At 33.7% G+C, this 20,221-nt stretch overlaps 1 protein-coding gene across 2 annotated transcripts in view; it reads left to right on the forward strand.

Annotated features, from left to right (window-relative positions):
• Positions 1-20,221, forward strand: part of LOC142332842 (uncharacterized) — a 103,055-nt gene that overhangs the window by 71,542 nt on the left and 11,292 nt on the right. For both annotated transcript variants that reach the window (XM_075379487.1, XM_075379494.1), the window contains 3 exons: positions 2,560-2,755; positions 4,612-4,829; positions 11,640-11,756. In XM_075379487.1, coding sequence (XP_075235602.1) covers positions 2,560-2,755; positions 4,612-4,829; positions 11,640-11,756 — 531 coding nt within the window. The remainder of the gene's footprint in view (positions 1-2,559; positions 2,756-4,611; positions 4,830-11,639; positions 11,757-20,221) is intronic.

Genomic DNA, 20,221 nt, shown 5'->3' on the forward strand with positions numbered 1-20,221 from the left:
CCTTCCTTGGTAACATATCCTGGAGGTAAACTAGTCTCCCATTGGGATCTCCAGGTGGGGATTACTAAGGAAAGGGTCTCCAGATAATTAAAAAATAACATTCTATGAGTTGGAGCGTGGAATGTTAGAACTCTGAAAAAGATTGGTAGGTTAGAAATTTAAAGAGGGAAATGGATAGGATAAATGTAGATTTAGTAGGAATTAGCAAGGTTCGGTGGGAAGAGGAAAATGACTTTTGGTCTGGTGATTTTAGAATAATTAACTCAACTTCAAATAATGGGAAGGCGTGAGTAGGTTTGATAATGAACATGAAGATAGGGAAGGGAGTAAATTATTTCAAAATGCACACAGCGATAGAATCATTCTAATACATATAAAATCAAAACCTAAACCGACAACGATTTTTAATGTTTATATGCCTACAAGCGTCCATGATGATAAAGCAATTAAACATAAAAGGGGATGAAAATTTAATAATAGTTGGGGATTGGAATCCAAGCATTGGAAAAGGCAAGGAAGGAAATACACTGGGTTAATACAGGCTGGGCAAAAGGAATGAAAGAGGGGACCAACTTATACAGTTTTGTACTAAGTATAATTTAGTAACTGCCAACACCCAGTTTAAAAATCATAATTGAAGAATATACATGTAGAAAAAGCCAGGTGATACTGCAAGGTATCAGATAGATTATATGTCGTATAGTACAAGCAAAAGAGTGATTGGGGGCTAGTCATCTATAATCTTTTTTTAATTCATAGCACAGTTAAATGGGAGTACACACAAGTGATTGATTCATAATCTGGCGAATTCATCTGGCATCATTGATAAAATAATTTCTGTCCTTTTTTTTATATACAGGTGATTCAAAGAAACGGGAAATTAAAAAAATTAAATAACGTTAATGAAAAATTTTTTTAGAAAATTAATTTTATTTCATGTAATTGTACAAATGTTGCCATTTTAGGATACTTACATTTTAGTTTATTTTTTAAAGATGACATCTTACAGGTGACCTCCTCTTCTACGTAAACACTCGCAAAGTCTCTTTGTTAAATTGTTCATGGTTTGACGTAACATCTCAACTGGAATTTCTGCAATTGCTTCTCGGATCTTTGCCTTCAGTTCTTCCGTTGTAGCAGGTCTACTGTGGAACACTTTGCTTTTAAGGTGACCCCACAAAAATTAATCGCAAGCTGAGAGATCAGGCGATCTGGGGAGGCCATCTAATGTCACCATTTCGTGAAATGACACGTTGCTCCATCTTGTTGAAACCAGGCTGTGTTAAGAATTGGTGAAAATCTCTTTTGTTGTTCCACAACAAAGGTTTCAAGCATGGCTACGTAACGAGCCGACATCACTGTAATCGCAAGACCGTTGTCATCCTCAAAAAAATAAGGGCCTATAACACCATAAGATGACATAGCACACCACACGGTCAATTTCTGGTTGTGCAACGGATGCTGGTGTAGCTGCATAGGATTTTCTTGTGCCGAGTATCTGAAATTTTGCTTGTTAACAAATCCACTGAGGTGGAAATGCGCTTCGTCTGGCATTCACAGTTCGTGAACAAACTCCTCGTTAAGATATTTATCTTTTGAAGCATTACATTACAGAATTGTGCTCTCACAACTGCATCGTTCGGTTTCAGTTCCTGGACGATCTGCAACTTGTATGGATGGAATTGCAAGTCCTTCACTAACATTCTTCGAACTCTTGAACTATGCAATTGTAAAGATGCTGAGAGATGACAGATTGACCGATGTGGACTTCGTGTGACAGCATCTTGTAAAGCTTGAACATTCTGTGGTGTACGGATGGTTCGCTCATGGCCTGGAGGTTTCTTTTTCATTGCCGAACCAGTTTCCTCAAAATTAGATATCCATGTTTTAATTGCATGTGCTGATGGAACACGGTCGTGCCGTCCCAGATTAAAATGACGGCAAAATTCTCTACGCGCTCCCTCCACACTGTTATTGTTTTTGTAAAACGCTTTGATAGCAAATGCACGTTGCACTCCACTCCAAGGATCCATGACAACTAAATGGCAGGTTAGGTTAGAGAGGCTGGCACCACTTATCAAGTGGTACCAATCGCCCACAGCAACCAACACAACTTTCAAAATTTCCCGTTTCTTTGAATCATCCTGTATAATAGTATACAATATTCATGTGTTTTCAGTGAATTTTTTAAAACCAGAATAATTATTCAGGTGCATAATATTCTGTTGAATGAATACTTTTAACTTGAGATAAAACTATAGATATTAAGGTAAATAAATGATTAAATAGGAGAAAAATGTTAGATAAAAAATATAAGGGGGTTAAAGTTAATCTGAAAAGTTAGTGTTAGTAAAATAAAATAAGAGATAAATAAAAAAATTATAACAGCTCAATTTCCATGTCTTTTATTAGCTAGACTACAGCAGAAACTATTTGCTGTACATCAGAAATTTTACAACTTTCCTGCTGCGTATTACGAAAAATTAAGTAGAATATCTTGTCTATTTTTTGTCATAATTTTGCAGATTAATATAATATTTTCTTATTTTGTATTTACAGAATGCTTTTAGTACCAGTTGTTTATCGTATAGACTTATTGGGTGATGGAAATAATAATAAAAAGACTGTTAAATTGTTTGGGCATCCTAATGTTATACGTCTGCGTAACAATATTACTAGTGAAGAATTATATAAAGTGATATCCAATATTGTTCCTTATTCTTTATCTTATAAAATATTATTAGTAGATGGACAGGTAAGTGGCGTGTTTAAGTAAATATATTTGTAGTGTAATAAAAAGAAAGTTCCAATAATTTCAAATTTAATTTTTTTTCTCATATATAGTAGTTAAGATTACAGAAACTTGTTACAAAAGTAACAAGAATATATAATTACAAATTGTAGTGAGTTATATTTAATTAGTGCAAAAATTTACTATAGTGAGTTGTAACAGTATTCAGTCTTTCAAATAAGCCCAATCAGACTTATAAAATGTGCAATAACGTTAATTGGGTTGCAGTTGCTAGCACCATTAAACAAATAATTTTCTTCTTCTCTACCAGTAAGAAAAAATGGAGTTAATTCCTTGTAATTCTCATTTCAATATTGTTAAATGTCATGGCCTAAGGCATGATCCTTGCCCATATCTGAATAAAATATTCATTCAGTCATGATTGATTATAATTAAGTTATGTAATCAAAATTAGCGCTCAGCAGTGTATATAAGTTATGTTACACAGTTTATCGATTGTAATCCATTAAAAGAATGTTAATTGTTGCTATTTAGAGATTCTAATAGAAACTGATAGTTTTTCTTTTATTTGTAGTAACTGTAGAACATTTTTAAACAAATAACAACTGTAAAATGCCTTGATGAGTTAAACTTAGTAGCTATACATATTCTGCTTCTTGCCTGTTGGAAACGTATTCATGTGAATTATGTTTCTACTATGTATCAGAAAAATCAAACAAGAATTTTATAATCAAAAGCATTAATTTTGTTACATGTTTTATTGACATCTGTCAAGAGTCCATATTAACTTGCCTATCAAACAATATCTTTATTATTTACCTACACACATTATTTCTATATTTTAAATCTTTACTTTGGTTATGATACATATATAATTTTTTTTTGTTAAATAAAAAATTTGTCATGTTATACTTAGCCCATAACAAGTCTATGGACATATTTCATAACAAATCCAAAAATAAAACATGTATTTTTTACTTTTTAACTACTCTCTATAGTTGAGTTAATATAATTTTGCATTCATATAAAACAAAGTAATACTTCCAACAAATAAACTCAATTAGTTTAAATTGTCATGTAAGTGGAAATAAATGAATTTGTGTTAAAAAAAAAAGTTTACTTTTATATTTACTTATTAAACTGCGTATAAGCCAAAAAAGGCATTCTAAATCAATATTTTATCCTACATCTGAGCTGCTTCAATATGCCAATTTAATTCAAACTTTCTGTGAGATGATTTTAAGTCTCTTTTTTGTTTACGCTAGTTACTCCACATTTTCATTAAGTCAGTGTTTGCAAAGCCACCCATACAACTTAATTTGTTATGTAATAATAATTACATTGCACAACTTAAACCATTCTGCAACATAATGAAGAATATCAAGGTTTTTGAGTAAAAATATTGTTGAAATGAGTGCTATGAGAAGTACATTAAAATTTGGGAAAGTATACGTAAGATTTTAATAGAGTTTGTTTACAAAAAAATTTCATCAAGTTCCAAATGAAGTATTAAGAGAACATAATAACATAATCATTTATTTATATTTCATTTAATGAAATGCTAAGTTTATTAAATTCTCAGATGTTATTTTCATTCACACTGACAAAATCAAATATGGACTGATTCTTTGGTTACTTTACAAAAAAAAAAGTACTACAAAAAACTAGTACTACTACTAGCATATATAACTTAAATTTCTATTAATTGAAATATAAAGTAAGTTTTGTTACAAGTATTTTGAGTAATTGTATTTTTTCTATCTATTAAAAAACTGGTTGTTTACTGTCTAATGATAGTATATTTACATTGTAAGTGATTAAATTTTTCCGTAATTTCTTAATGTGTTTTTTATGTTTAGGGTCGTCATTGTTCAAGATGTATGTTTAATGAACACTGCCGTGGTTGTGCTGTAAATAATACTAATGGTCCATTGAATTTAACAACTGGTGATACATTAGCAGTAACATTCACTGAACTAGTTGATGAGCCAGTCATTGAAAGAGATTTATCTATGGCCAGTATGAGATTACAGCAACCGCTTACATTATATGACTGTATACAAGCATTCAGTCAAAGGTAATTAAATAGTTGCAATAAACAGTAATATTTTATGATTGATTTTTTTAGATATTTATTATGGTTTTTAATGTTTATATTCTACAACTCAATAATTATTATGTTGAAAATAAAGACTAATACTTCCTTATAGATGTTACTCCGATATCTGCTTCTGATTTTCATAAATTCTGAGGTATTTCTTTTGATTATTATTTTAGTTATATTCTTTGATACATTATTTCTTAAATTTGTTGGATGACTGCTGGATCTAACAGTTTCCTTTGCCAATTAGCTAGAATTTTAAGAGAAGTCTCTTTTTTAACATTTATTCATTCTGAGGTTGTCTTCATGTTTTTAACAAAAAATTGTTGAAATTGATATAATTTCTGTATTAATATTTGTGTATTAATTTTTGTAATGATAGCTTTGGTTTGAATTTTTTTAAATTTAAAAAAAAATATGATTTCATTGTTCACATAAAAAATTAAATATTAGGAGTTAAAGTGTGGAAGTAAAATCATTACTTTTGTTAGGTAAAAAAAAATGAATTAGTTTGTTTGGCCGTTTTTATCACTACATTTATTCTGTTATATATAAAAAGCTCATTCACTTTAATGGCTTTGGATGTGACAGTTTTGTGTAAATGCTCATATTGTTATAATAACATATAAGAATATTTACTATATAACAGTATTTACTCAGTTTAATTAATATCCAATTAAAAGTACAATCTGTTAAGAAATTTTCCTGGAGAACATAAAGGGAACTAACTAACTGATGGAATATCATGCAAACTATTATATAATACTGAAGAACAACTACTACATATACATCCTGACGCGTGGGGGAAGACATCCACCACGTGACAGTTTCAGTCACCACACCACCCCCTTTGTACCTAGCCCTTATGGGCTTTACTGGAGGTCATCTTCAGCACCTCAACAAAAGGCATCTCTCAGCCTTGTTCGTGCCTCAGTCAGGATGTCACTGATGCGAATGCCACATTTGACATTCCCATCAATGTTCTACATGACGTTAATCTCAAACGAGATTCACTAACAAAGAAAAAGGAACTGAAATCTACTACCTACCTGAAGGTAAAAGAAGTGAATTCAACACACAATACAATGAAACTACAGAAAACAAACCAACAACAAAAACTTAACAACTATAAAACAAAAAAAGAAGGTGAAAAAGCCCAGGTGGCACTCTCAATCCCCTTGGCAATCCTTTATTTTACCAGATAGTGTATGACATTCTCAATTATTATCCATTCGGCCTTGTTTTGCCAATTGACGCCTTTTGGGTGTACCCAAGAGGCGCCCTAAAAAACTAGCAACGTTAGAAAAGAGACCATGTGTATAACATCTGCCCTCAGCCTCATCCCATCTGGCATACAACAAAGCATTACAATGTTGTTTGATTTCCTGAACTTTGTCAGAAGTTAACTCACTTTACTTTTTGGCAACATAACGCTGTTGCTGCTCTGACACAATCAAGTCTATCGGTTTCACACCTGCAATCACAAAAATCACCTCCTGTGAAATCATTCAGTAGCAAACTACTACCATTAAAAGTAAAGTGTTGAGCTCTCAACAATATGTCTCAATGCCTCTGCAGCTTTTCTTCCCATTACACTCAGAGCTGCAGAACACTTTACACTATACACATACACAAATTACAACATATTCTCTTACACAACTAGACAACATCCTACACTGTTTTTCTTACATTTACACTTGATGGTGTTGCAACATCTTACAAAAAAAAAAAAACACAACCGTAACCTAAGATGGAACTATCATGCCGATGGGTGAATGGCTCTACATAGTGAGTCTCAGATGTTGTCCTCTGGACACCAGGGTGAACCCAGTTGTATTTAGCATGTACGCATGCACTCTGCTGCAGTGGTCCTTTATATCGCCAGTACTTGTGGGAACAAAATTACAAATCCACATGAAATTTTTGTGATGGTTGGTGGTCCATCTGAAAAAACCACCAAACTTAGTCTTGGTAAGAGACCTCGGTCAGATTTGTCTGATGAGGATAAAAGTCCTGCAGAAGAGAATTGCGAATCATCAAACATGAAATATAAAAATATTCGATTTGTTGTTCTCCGAAATAATCAGGAAGATGGCTCCTTCCAAAAGGTCTTCCTTTCTTTATAAACAAAGTTATAACAGGTGCAAGTAGTTCCTTGAAGAACATCAGAAAATTACATGATGGATCGATTCTGATTGAAACATTTAATAATGAGCAGAGTCGATCTATCTTATGTTTTCGTAATATGGCCTGTATAAATATAGGTGCAGATGCCACAAAACTCTAAATACGAGTCATGGAGTAATTTTTTACCAAGACCTTATGGATATAGATATCACTGAAATAGCTGATGAGCTTCGTGCCCAAGATGTAGAAGTGAAGCATATAATGAAAAGGCAGAACGAAATGGAAGAACCTTCTCTTATACTGACTTTCAACCTTCCAGCCCCACCGAAAAAAGTAAAACTTAGTTATCTTTCAGTTCGAGTATGACCTTTCATTCCCAACTCTCAATGATGTTTTAAATGCCAAGGGTATGGTCATACTACAATATCTTGCTCGAAAACAGAGGTCTGTGCTAGATGTGCTAAGGAAGGCCACAATGATACTAACTACCAAGATGAAAAATGTGTTAATTGCAGTGGTTCACATACAGCTCGCTCCCGAGATTGCCCAACTTTTAAGGAAGTAAGGGCAATTCTCAGAATCTCTACCGAGCAGAAGCTACCTTTTTCAAGCGGCATACAGAGAATATAAAAAAAAAAAACAATTAACTCAAGGAATCTGGTTAAACCAGATCTATCTTTTGCCACCGCTACATCAAAACAAGGTTCTATAAATTTGAGTAATCATCTGTTCGGATCCTGCAATGAGCTAAAGAAACTTGTTCAGATGTTTTCTGGTCAAGTTGCATCACTTACAGCCACTATTTTAGAGTTGACAAAGATGAACAAAAAGTCTTTCATAGAAGTTAGTAAATCCAACAGTGCGATCCTTATGAAAGTTCCTGTCTCCAAAGTTTTACCTGTACAGGCAGGAGTAATCACAGCTGGTGGTAAGCCATCTAATAAGCGCCCTGTTAAGGGAATCCATGAAACCATCCCCTCTGGATGTCATCTGCAGCATCCCATTCTACTTAATCTCCTTTTCCATCACCTCGTATACTGGAGGATATGGCTGAGGAACGATGCACCCCCAGTGTATCACCATTCTTTAAAATCAAAAATACGAAAAGAAAAACCAGATCACATAAAACTAACTTTTATATATTTTCCTTAATTTGTATCTATAACTACCTTTACTTATGAACAATATTCAGTGGAACGTTAGAGGTCTTCGGTCCCGCATTGAGGATATTAGAGTGTTAGCACGCGCACATAAACCGCTATTCATGTGCTTCCAAGAAACATCTTTTACAGCAGGATGCACAGTAACATTCAGAGGCTATTTCAGTTAGAGAAACGACTGTCTAGTAGGCAATAGAGAGAGTGGTGTAGTTGCTATTTTCATGAGGAATGAGATGTCAGTTACAAGGATTCCAATAGCCACCCTTATTCCTGCTGTTGCTGTAAAGGTCTCTATCACCTTCAAATTGCATAACTGCAATTTGTTTCTCTCATCGAACTTTGAGTTCAATGCCTTAGAAATCTCAAATCTCCTCGGGATGATTTTTTATTAACCACTTAGTGTGATTGGAAACAGCCATTCAAAACACTTTCCTACTCCCCAGCGCCTTGTCGCTATTCTTTGATATCAGAAAGGCATGTGACACGGCCTCGTAATGTGGTATTCTAAACACCATCAAAGAATGGGGAGTCAAGGGCAATATGCTTGCTTTTATTCGAGGTTTGTTAAATCATCAAAAGTTCCATGTCCATGTTGGAGATTCTCTCTCCAGTAGCATCAGCTTGGAGAATGGAGTGCCTCTAGGTAGTGTATTAAGAGTCACCTAATTTTCTATAGCTGTCAGCAGTATTACCAAATGTGTGCAATCACCTGTCTCATGTACTTTATTTGTTGACAATTTTGCTGTACACATTGTGTCCTGTTCAACACCCACTGCAGAGAGACTACTACAGAACATTATATTTCGCCTTGAAGCTTGGTCCAGGGTTATTGGCTTCACCTTTTCACCTAAAAAAACAAAATGTGTATGTAGTCTTTTCTCGACTGCAGGATCCTTCCATTCTGCAAGTTTTTCTGAACAAATAGCTTATTGCTATCTCTCCTGATGTCAAGTTTTTAGGTTTATTTTTTTATAGCCTCCTTGCTTGGGTCAAACACATCAAAGAATTAAAAACAAAATGTTCCAAACTTTTAGATATGACGCAAGTCCGTAGCAACATCAGTTGGGGAGTCGATTGGTCATGTGTGATCCGTTTTTATTATTCCTTAGTTCATTCCCATTTAGATTATGTTTGTCTCGCCTACTCTTCAGCTCATCATACCATGCTTAAAATGCTGTTTGCTGTACAGAATGCTTTCCTTCAGCTTCCACAGGTGCATTTAGATCAGACCTTGGCACAAGTTTACTTGTTGACTGTGGTGAGCCATCACTTTGGGATAGACGGGATCAGCTTTTAGCATCTTATTTTTCCCGTCTCAAAGGACAGCCAAATCACGCAGCTTTTGACTCAGTCCTTGGGAATCCTAATTTACAAAAGTATGATGACCATCCACATTGTACTGCACTTGTAGGTGTTCGTACCCGATGTCTACTGCTCCTTATAAACGTCGACACACCTATTTTTCCTATATATCCATGCTCATATCCTCCATGGGGAATCGACCTTATAAATTTTATGTTTGACCTATAGTATACAATAAAGGATCAACATCACCTACTGTCTTCCAGCAAATGTTTCACGTATTCTTTCCATGATAAAACCAGACACATTGGTTGCGCATTTTTTGTCAATGATAGAACTTATATGTTTGGTCTACCTAATACTACTAGTACATTTACTGCTGAACTGTATGCTATCAATAGGGTTTTAAATTATCGTTTACCCAAAATACTATCTTATCCTTATTTTTAGCGACTCGTGTAATGTACTGCAAACTTTAGAGGATTTTTACTCTAGACATCCTTTGGTCACTGAAATCTATAATGCAATCGCTGAGTTGAACTATCGCAACACACAAGTGAGTTTCTGTTGGATTCCTAGCCACATAGGAATTCCAGGTAATAATCATGCAGATTTTGCTGCTAAAGACACATGTAATCAACCTCCTTTCACCACTCGTGTTGCTGCTTCTGACTTTATTAATTGTATGAAATAGTCTCTTTGAGTAAAGTGGCAAAGTGACTGGACAGCTACTGTTGATAACAAACTCCGGCACATTAAGGATTCTGTGTTGCCATGGGACTCCTCATACAAAAAAACTTGTCGTAAGGAAGTGGTCCTCTGTCGATTGTCGATTATCAGGAGGTATACATGAGTACCTGATATCAGCAGGACACGCACCCCTATGCGCACGTTGCAACTTCCGCATGACTGTGCCACATACTTGTGGATTGCATATGTTATGCGGCATTGTGTCGTAAATTTAAACTGCCCAGAACATCCACGGATTCTTGGGCAATGATAATGAAGTTTTAGAGCAGATGTTTCTGTTAATGCACAGTGCTGGATTTATACAAAAAGTCTAATATTGTTGCATTTATGTTTCGTATTGGAAGAGTTTATAATGAGTTTGATTTTGTTTTAATCTTTGTGGTTCTGTGTTAGCTTTTGATTCTGTTATAAGAGAGCCTTTACTACACCCCCTCTTAGGCTTAGTTAAATTTTATGCTATTTTTGTTATTATTTTTATTTTTATGTTTCTTTTAAATAAATTTATTATATTTTTAAGACTCCGACTGTGATATTAGGTGTAAGGTTTTAGTGATACCAGTTGTTAGTTTTAAGTTTTATTTCATTTTTATTATTTTAATTTTTGATCTAGTTTTAACTTTTATGTTAGTTAAATTTTTTAGTCTTTCTGTTATCTGAGAAGGAACCCATTACATCCTTCTTGGACATAGTTTGATTTTATTTATTTTAAGTTAAATTTTAGATTTTAACTGTGATATTAGTTGTAAGTCTTAGATTCCTTTATTTTTTTATAAAAATAAAATATTCCAGGCGATGATAACGCGTAGGCATTTTTGCCCCCCCCCCCCCAACAAAAAAAAATTTCCGATAGCTTTTAAATTTTAGCCTATCCACACAATCAGGCGCTGCATATAGCATAATTGCTTCACAGATACCCTTATACAGGATACTCATGGTCTTAAAATTAAGACCCCAATCAGGATTGACCACTTATCAAATACTACTACATATACAGTCTAGGAAATCATAGAAGGTCAGTTTCCTAGAGGAAATAATAATATTAAATAAATTATTTTTATTAATTGTATTTAATAAAATACCTAATAATTAGGTGTCTAATTCTATTTAGATAATACATTATAAAGGATATAATGATTTGTAGCAAAAGTTAGAAAGAGAGATCTGACACAAAAGACTCGGAAGTTTTCAAATGAAAGGCAGACACTAACATTTCATTTTAGTACAGAGGTCAATAACTACCTTTTGTGTCTAGGAAATAAAACAATATCACTCTGCACTAATTTATTAACTAAAAGACATAAATATGAGTTAAACTATTCCTTTAGAGCAATGTTTAATAGAAAAGAATTGTAATGTACCGTAGTATTTTTGATAATAGTGAATTAAACTGTTATTGTGTACTTATAATTTTGAAATATATATTGTAGCGATATGATTTTCTTTTCAGTGAAGTTTTAGATAAGCAGAATCCATGGTATTGTCCAAAGTGTCAGCAGAACCAGTGTGCTACTAAAACTTTATCTGTGTGGCGATGTCCTGACTACCTTATTGTCTACCTCAAAAGGTATTTTTTTTAATAAATTATTGAAGATAACAGTCACATACGTAAATAAAATATTTAATCCCATATGCAATGATGGTTTATAATATATATTCATGAGACCTAGGGAATGCCTCTACTAACAGACTTTTTCATCTGAGTTAGCAAATGCAGAAAATAGTAAATACGGATTGTGTTTGTATGTCTTACAGAAAACATACAACATATATTTAGAACTCAACTGTTTAAATAATTAGAAGATGGTGGTTGTGCCTTTGTAATTTTCTTTTACTTCTTTAGTCATGTATGACGTTTATAGCAATTTTTTAGCGAATAGTAAAAAACTAAAATAATCGCATTGATTTTAATATTCTTAAGGTTCACATTATTGTAAAAAAAACTTGATAGTTTTCATATATTTTAATATATTTTTTAAAATGTTCACCACAAAGATATCTAATAGAAAAGCTCTAGAGAAAATTATTAGTTTATCCTTAAAGTGGTTGTTATAATACCTTAAATTGGCCCCTCACTTTCATTATTTGGGGAAATTTTTGTTTTTATTTGTTTAAACCATACTTTATTTATCATAGTATATTTTATTTTAGGAAAAAATGCTTATTTTTGAGTAAGTTTCTTAAAAAAAATCTCATCAAAATAAGTTTAATTTTTAGTTTCTAATTATTTGTTTTTTTATACTGAATTATTTAAAATAAAATTTGGTTAAATAGTCAAAACCAAAGTAAAGATTCTATTTTAAATGTCAGATTGGTGATTAAATTCTAAAGGCGGTTTTGTTACTTATCAGTAGGGACCACGTTAGTATGAAATAGAGAAAAACTGAGATTCTGCCATAAACTAGAACTTAATCTATTAGTTTCATATGATCATAGCTCAATCTGAACAAATTTCAAGTTTTAAATACATATTTTAAAAACTTACTAATTTTAATTGTTTATTATTAGGAACTGTATAATTTTATTTTCTATTATAATTTTTGTATTAATATTTTTTTATTTACTTTTCTTATTCTTTTTTCTGTTTTAGAGCTAAAAATTACTTAAAAATTTCAGATTTCATTTAAAACATTTATTTAGAAATCTAATAGAAAAACTTTACTGAATATATCTGTGGCTCGGAGGTAAAGGACACAATCTCCATTTTTACAACTTTACAGTAGAGCAGTTTGAAATTTGATTTTTCTAATATCCTTTGCTCTTCACCGTCCTTCCATCATAACTTTTTCTACTAAAATACCTTATTTAGGTCTACTTTAATATATGCTATTGCATATTTATTAATTTTTGTTTTATATTAAAAAAATGGACATGTTGTCTTATGGTCCTTTACCTTATTTTTAATGAATTTTGACATCAAGTCCACTTTGTGAAAGAAAAGCAGTAAGTCGAAGAAAATTACGTTTTATTTTACAAAAAGATATTTTATTAAAAAATACTATTCATAAAAGATAATGGCACGACACAACCTCCTAATTGTATTGTCCAAGAAGCAAAAAATTGCTCAATATTGTAACACTGTTACTATGAAAAGAAAAATTTAATTAACACATTCAGTGGTACAAGGAAATTATCATACTCTTCAAAAAACGTGTGCATTTTTCTTATTTTGATTTAATTATGAATGTAACCTCCATTTACAAATAAAAGATAACATGTTTTACATTTTTAGTGATAATTTTTCAAAAATGCCTTTAGCATCTTTGGTACCTTAAATGAAAACATTAGTTATAGGACCAGTGGACGCCTCTGTAGCACCAGCCTTGTTGAGATAATAAAATACTTACATGTATTGTTTTTTTATAGTATTGGTTTATCGGTATTGATACAGATTTTATGTATATTTAGTACATTTTTTATATTTATTTTACAAGGAAAATAGGCCTAAAATTAACATCAAAAATGAATGCTTTTCAGTTTTGTTTATTATGGATAAATGTAATAATTACTTAAGTAAATACTATAGCATAAAAATTAGTAATAATAATCAGTAATATAGTTGAATTATTATCAATAACATTGAAAAGATTAAGTTAGTGTGTACTAATTATACACATATCAAAAAACTCAAACCAAACCAAAGCAAGAATAAGAGATTACAGAAATAAAACATAATTAACAAAATTAAAATGTCATGAATGAAATAGGCCATTATACTTAATACTTTAAAACTTATGCTCAGAATGTAGAAACATTTTTTTTCAAATTTTCATATCTAAAAATATTAAAAAAAAGTTTAAGCCTTAACACTTTTATGTGTGGTTCATAATATTCATAACAAACCAAGAAGATCAGGACATCTCTTACAATAGTATATTATATCTTTCCGCTTGCCATTTTTAGCACATTGACGGCATTTGTTAATGAAATGATTTCCTTGAACAATTAGACCAGGCACTAATTGTTCTCATGATGAACTTTCAGATAACAATTCCTCTATTAAAACCAATCGGAAATCGTGAAAAGGAATTTTGATTTTTTTGTACTTGCAATAAAGTTTGAAAGAATTTAGTAGCATCATCTCACTAACATGAAAACCCACTTTTTCATTGATAATATTATCATCAGTCACATCTTCCATTTCATCGTCACTATCCCTCCAACAATAATCAGAGTCATCATCCTCATCAAAATCATCACTACTATCACACTCTAAAATCACTTTTAGTTCATCAACTATCATAAATTTTTGTGCTGATAAATGTGTTCTCTTTGGTTGTAAAGGAACTGCAATTTGATCATCAGCCATAATCACAACATAAGAAAAAACTCAGACCAAGTGCAATACACTTTCTATAAACACAAGTAACATGCCATGACAAGAAACAAAACATAATTGTATAACCAAATGACTATGACAGCTATAAACAAAGCATTGCACAGAGCACATCTTTGGCATTACCGGGCGGCAAGATGATAGCTCGTCAGGCTCCTTAGAGGCATCTTTGGTGCTGAATATGTTAAAAGACTTATTTTGCTCATACAAAAAAGCATAATATTATTGTTACGGACACTCAAAAAAAAAATTTACAAAGAATTAAAAAATATAATCATTTCTTCAGTAGTTATATTATCTACTGTACAATAAAAATTCACAAAACATTCAAAATTAATAATAAAAGATGATTAAATATCAGAAAATCTACGGCGTATTCAAATACAATTTATTAATAAAACTATTATTTTAAACTAAATCTTTCATTAAAAATAATTTTTTCCCCTAGCCTTCATCACTTTCTTCTTCAGGTCATTTACTTCACTACAGTTACACATGTTTAGATTCCTAAACAGATGACACTCTTATGGTAAATACTTAAGAGTTAACGGGTTTATGTATTTTAATAGTGATATCAGTTTTGGATTGACTCTAATGACATCAAATACATCTGAAATCTTGACGTCATTCTTTCTCAAATTTCTTCATAAATTAACTGAAAAAAATTCTTTGTCAACATCAGTTTTGTATTTATAAAATAATCCACCAATATTTTCTTGCTAAATTTTAATGTGAACAAATTGTGACAGCAGTATTGGCTGCTTAATAATAATTTTCCTGTAAATAAACAGAGATGTCTTACCATACAGTGATTTAAAATTCTTAAAATCATGTAATTTCATATTGCAAACATAATACCTTTTTGAACATTGGCAAACCAGCTGCTGCCAATTCCTAGATGTCAATATCTGTTAGTAATCATTATGTTCTTGTTTCATTCCATCAGCGCATGGACATTGTCTGCTTCCATATGCATATGGCATATCGCTTCTCGGCCTCGCCCTGTGCTGTAAAACTTGTATTTACTGCTACCGTTAGCGATATCGCTTCAACAAGTACAGCATGCCTACATTCATGTCGTCGAGGATGACAATGATCAGTGACTGTTAGTCAACCTGCATTGCTGTGGTGTTTAGGCAACACAGCTGCGTACTGTGTTGCAGAAGTGTCACTGTCGGCTAAATAAGGATGTTTCCTTTGAATCTTGTCCCCATTTTCATATGTTCATGAGACCAGTAAATTTTTCTGATCTGGCAGGTTTGGGAAGTGATTTTGCTCTGACCTTGCCAGTGGTCTATATTAGAAGCATTCAAGATTGACTTTTTTGGGCAGGGTTGCGTGAGAACAGGTGGCCTTGCTCGGACTAAGCCAAACACTCATCTGTCTTGTGATAGGTGTTAGGTTCACTCAAACTGCAGCTCTAGTGCCTGGCAGTGCAGTTGTTGTATTGTTTTAATAGCTGCGATGGAGCAGTCCGGGGGAGATTGCCTTGAGGACTTGCTTGGTTTAGCCACAAAGACTTGGTTACCGGTGACCCCTTTCTGCCAAGAAAGGCATTGGGGATTGACCATCTTGACCCGGATATTTTCTATCATCTGCTGCCTGTCATAACAGAACCGCTTGGCAGACTGTTCTCGGGGTGCCTAAACTGGGGTTGCTTTCCGACTTGTTGGAAGGTGGTTTTGGTGAGTTGCTCTTAAAATCAGGAAAGGATCCGAGTGAGGTCAGCAGTTATCGACTCATCAGCCTCTTGCCAGTAATCGGCAAGTTGCTTGAAAGGCTGGTTGTGGGACGGCTCTGGGAAAGCATCAATATGAACTCAATTCTAATTCGAGACCAGTATGGCTTCATGGAAGGGGTTGGCACCGAGGATTGCATCTTAAATGCTCTTGCTAAGGTGGAAAGCACTGACTGTAAATATGTTTTGGCATTTTTTATTGACAGAGCAGCATTTCCTTCCTTGTGTTGGAGTTCTGTTCTCTGTGAGTTGGAACGCCACAATGTTCCATAGCCTGCAGGCCGTAGTACATGACTACTTGTCGGATCACACGGCTCTGTTTAAGGATGCGCATCTAGTTATGAAAAAGTCCGTCACCAGGGGAAGCCCGCAGTGCCCCATTCTCGGTTTCTTGCTGTGGAACCTGGTATTTGACGGATTTTTGGGACTGACATTCCTGGAAGGAGTCACAGCCCAGGCTTGACTGTCTCCTGTTAGTTCATGGTAATTCATGACCACAGCTAGAAGACCGAGCACAGGCAGCTTTGTCAACCGCAGAGGGCTTGATGGACATTCAAAATTTAAGGATTTTTGTGCCCAAGACAAAGTGTGTGCTTCTCAAGGCTGCAGACAAATTATACAGTCGTAACCCCTGTATTAAGTATAAAGGCTGTGTAATCAGTCGAGTTTGAGTTCATAAGTACGTAGGTGTTTTGTTTGATGAAAAGTTGCTGTTTAGCAACCAGATTAGGCAAGTAGCGGCGGATGCCGTCTCTGTGATGCACAAGCTTAGGAGGATTGCTTGAAAGGATTACGGTCTGTTGGGCCTTCATTTGTACATGGTGTACTGATGCGTCTTCGAAAGAATGACCACTTACACTGCGTCCGTTTGGTCACATAGGTTGGAAAGAGATCGAGCTTATTCAAAATTTAAGGAGTGCCCAGTGCAAAGCCTTAATTGTATGATGCACTGTTGTTCTTAAAACAACCTCCTACAAGGCTACCACTGTATTGGAAAAGGCTCTCACAATCGATTTAGTGGTAAAAGTTAGGGCGGCCATGTGGAAATTGCGATGAGGCAGTGAGGCCATGGTATTTGGGATGCAGTTTCGAGCCAGGCCTGTACCGGAGCAGAACGGTGATCTCAATGCACTGTACTAAATTTCATACAGTTGCCCATCTCCCGCCTGCAGAGGAGGCTTTACAGCCTTGTGAAGGAAGCGTGGCAGCAACAATGGCACACTACAACTAAGGGAAGGTCCTTGTAGAGATTTATACAGGATCTGGGGGGATGATATGCTCCCCTAGGATATACAGGATATGGATGCTATTTTTAAGGGCAATGGGAAGTGCTCTCCAACCATGTAAATTTAAACCAATATTTGTTTTGGTTCCCTCTGGCAGCTGATGAGCTGTGTGTCTGTGGGGAGGTCCAATCGAACAAACTCATGATGTTCAATTGCCCAGCTCTTGGGGGCGGCCAGAGCTTAGGCCACCCTGGAACTTAGAGGTTGAGGGGAAAATTGGCCACTCACAAGTGGCGAGTCAATGTGGCGAGAGTAACATTGTTGGACCATGTGGGAATTCCTTGTTGCGGTTGCTTTGTTCAACTGACATCAGTAGCTTATGTAAAGGAAAAGACACCTACTGCACTGCTGTAGGAAGCTAATTGAGACATATGGCTGACTACCAGCCAGATTATGTTTCCAAGCACTTTAATGGTGGACAGGTACTTGCTGGCATTCAGCGGCCTAGGCGTGGCAGCAAATTGCTGTCTTTGACAAAATAAATTAATTATTGATAGTCATATATGTTTTAGTAGTTGATGGGGTGCGCCTACCCACTTTAGTGATATATGACAAGTGGGCGGTGGACATGCAAGTAAGTGGTGTATGGTACCCTGCTTATTCTGCTCACACTTTTAGGTTAGCTCTAGGAGCTAGTTAGGACACTGGTCGGTAAACTTTTTCGTGGCTCAGTAGCTGTTTGTGGCACAGACATTCACTCTTATGCTTTAGGGCAACCAAATTGGGTGATGGCAAGAGAAATGCCAAGTAAACCAAAAAAACCAATGCATATAGCATATGGAAACATAATTTTTAACAAAAATTTATGACTAATAGACTTTATCTGTAGATATCAGTGTAAAATATAGAAAAACATGTAACAGCCAAATTTTCAATCTGGCCATAGCAATTGTTTGACCATAATATTATTTCTTCAATTTCTGAATTGGGAATGTTCAGATCTGCCCATTTTAGAATGCAAGAAGTTATTTCATTCCCACCACATCCTGCCTTAAGTTTCATCCCACATCGTACAGAATGAAGTTGCATCATTGGAATAATAAATTGTGAAATTAAACATCCACAACTTCCTCCAGTAGAATCTTTCAGTGTTTAACAGTAGTGTTGGTAAACATTTTTGTAAATCAGATGTCAACACTTTTACTGTTTGGCTGTTCTTTGCATTTTGAGTATCTTTACTTAATTACCGCTTCTGGGATTCCTTAAGGTGCATTTCATAATTACTTTGAATAAATTTTTTTACCATCTGAAACTAATTCACTCTTGAATTTTGCTAGATATGAATCAGTTATCGCAGATATTTGTGGCTGCTTAAACAACAAGTTGAATTTTTTGTTGAATATATCTATGTAAAGCCACTTTTTTGTTACTTTTTCTTTATCTATTTTATTTTCAGCACATAATTCTTGATGCAATGAATACAATTTATCTAAATTTAAATCAGGACTTAAAAAACTGTTTTCAAGCATGAATAGTGGATCTCATATTTTAGAATAATATTTATGTGTCTCACATTTATGTTTTGAGTAACATTTTGAATTATTTCTTTGGATGTTTTCGTGACAGGTGTATGATATCCTCTTTGGTCTGTTTCTCTGATCCCTCTAGGTTGTTGTTTTTTAATTGTATTAACTATGACTGTATTAAAAACTGTAGCTAGTGTATTTAAAAACATCACTTCACATACATAATTTATGTTTAAACTATAATGAAAAGAATTTTCTTTCAGTTTTGTACCATCTGCACCTCTACATCTTTCTTTTGGTTTTACTTCAATGCAGGATGCAATGAACTGTCTTTAAATCGTGACTTTCTTGAATCCCAGTAAGCCTTAAAAATTTCATTCCATTGCAGTTCAGTAAATTTTGGTAACAATTCATTTTACACATACAGGGAAGGTTAATTTCTTTTGCAGCTACCTCTAGCTCTTTTTATTTGTATAGCTTTCACCAGCTAAGTACTTCTGTTTACGACTATTACAAGTCCACTGTTCAATGTTTCTCTGTCATTTTCAACTTGGTGTTCAATAACTTTTAATTTAAACCTTCTCTTAGGTTTATGCATTTTATTCTCTGATTCAGAGCTTACATCTGGAGATGGTACATAATCCTCATCCTCTGAAGTATTTTTGAAATCACTTAAATATAGATATTTTTGTAACAAATCTAACTCTGCAACTTGATGGAAGAAGCTGAGGTTCCCTTACAGATTTGTTCATTTGATGATAAAGGATATGGTTCATTTACATAATTTTCTACATCAACATTTTTTCCCTGTTGTTTTACACAATTAGAGTTTCTGCAAATAAAATGAAAGCTTGGTAATTATGGCACTAGCTGAAAAGTTTAATATTTTAACATGGTTTTTAATTAAAATTCACTATTACAAAGATACAAACTATTGTAAACCTTCAAAGAGATACAAGAATAATTAACATAAAATCTGACTAAGATTAATGCAAAGCATTCACAGTAAGATTTTTCCCAAATATCATTCTGTGACCCATAAAACTATAATGTAATTTCCATAAAATTTCTTTATTTACTTACTGAAGGTTATGAAGATAGGTATTTTGTCTAAAAGCTAGCTGATTTTTTTCAATTTCAATTACATAATCAATTTCATGATTATTGAACAATCATGAAGCAAGTTTCTTATTGATACAGTATCTT

The sequence above is a fragment of the Lycorma delicatula genome, chromosome 1, assembly GCF_047948215.1.
Source record: "Lycorma delicatula isolate Av1 chromosome 1, ASM4794821v1, whole genome shotgun sequence".
Taxonomy (NCBI): Eukaryota; Metazoa; Arthropoda; class Insecta; order Hemiptera; family Fulgoridae; genus Lycorma; species Lycorma delicatula.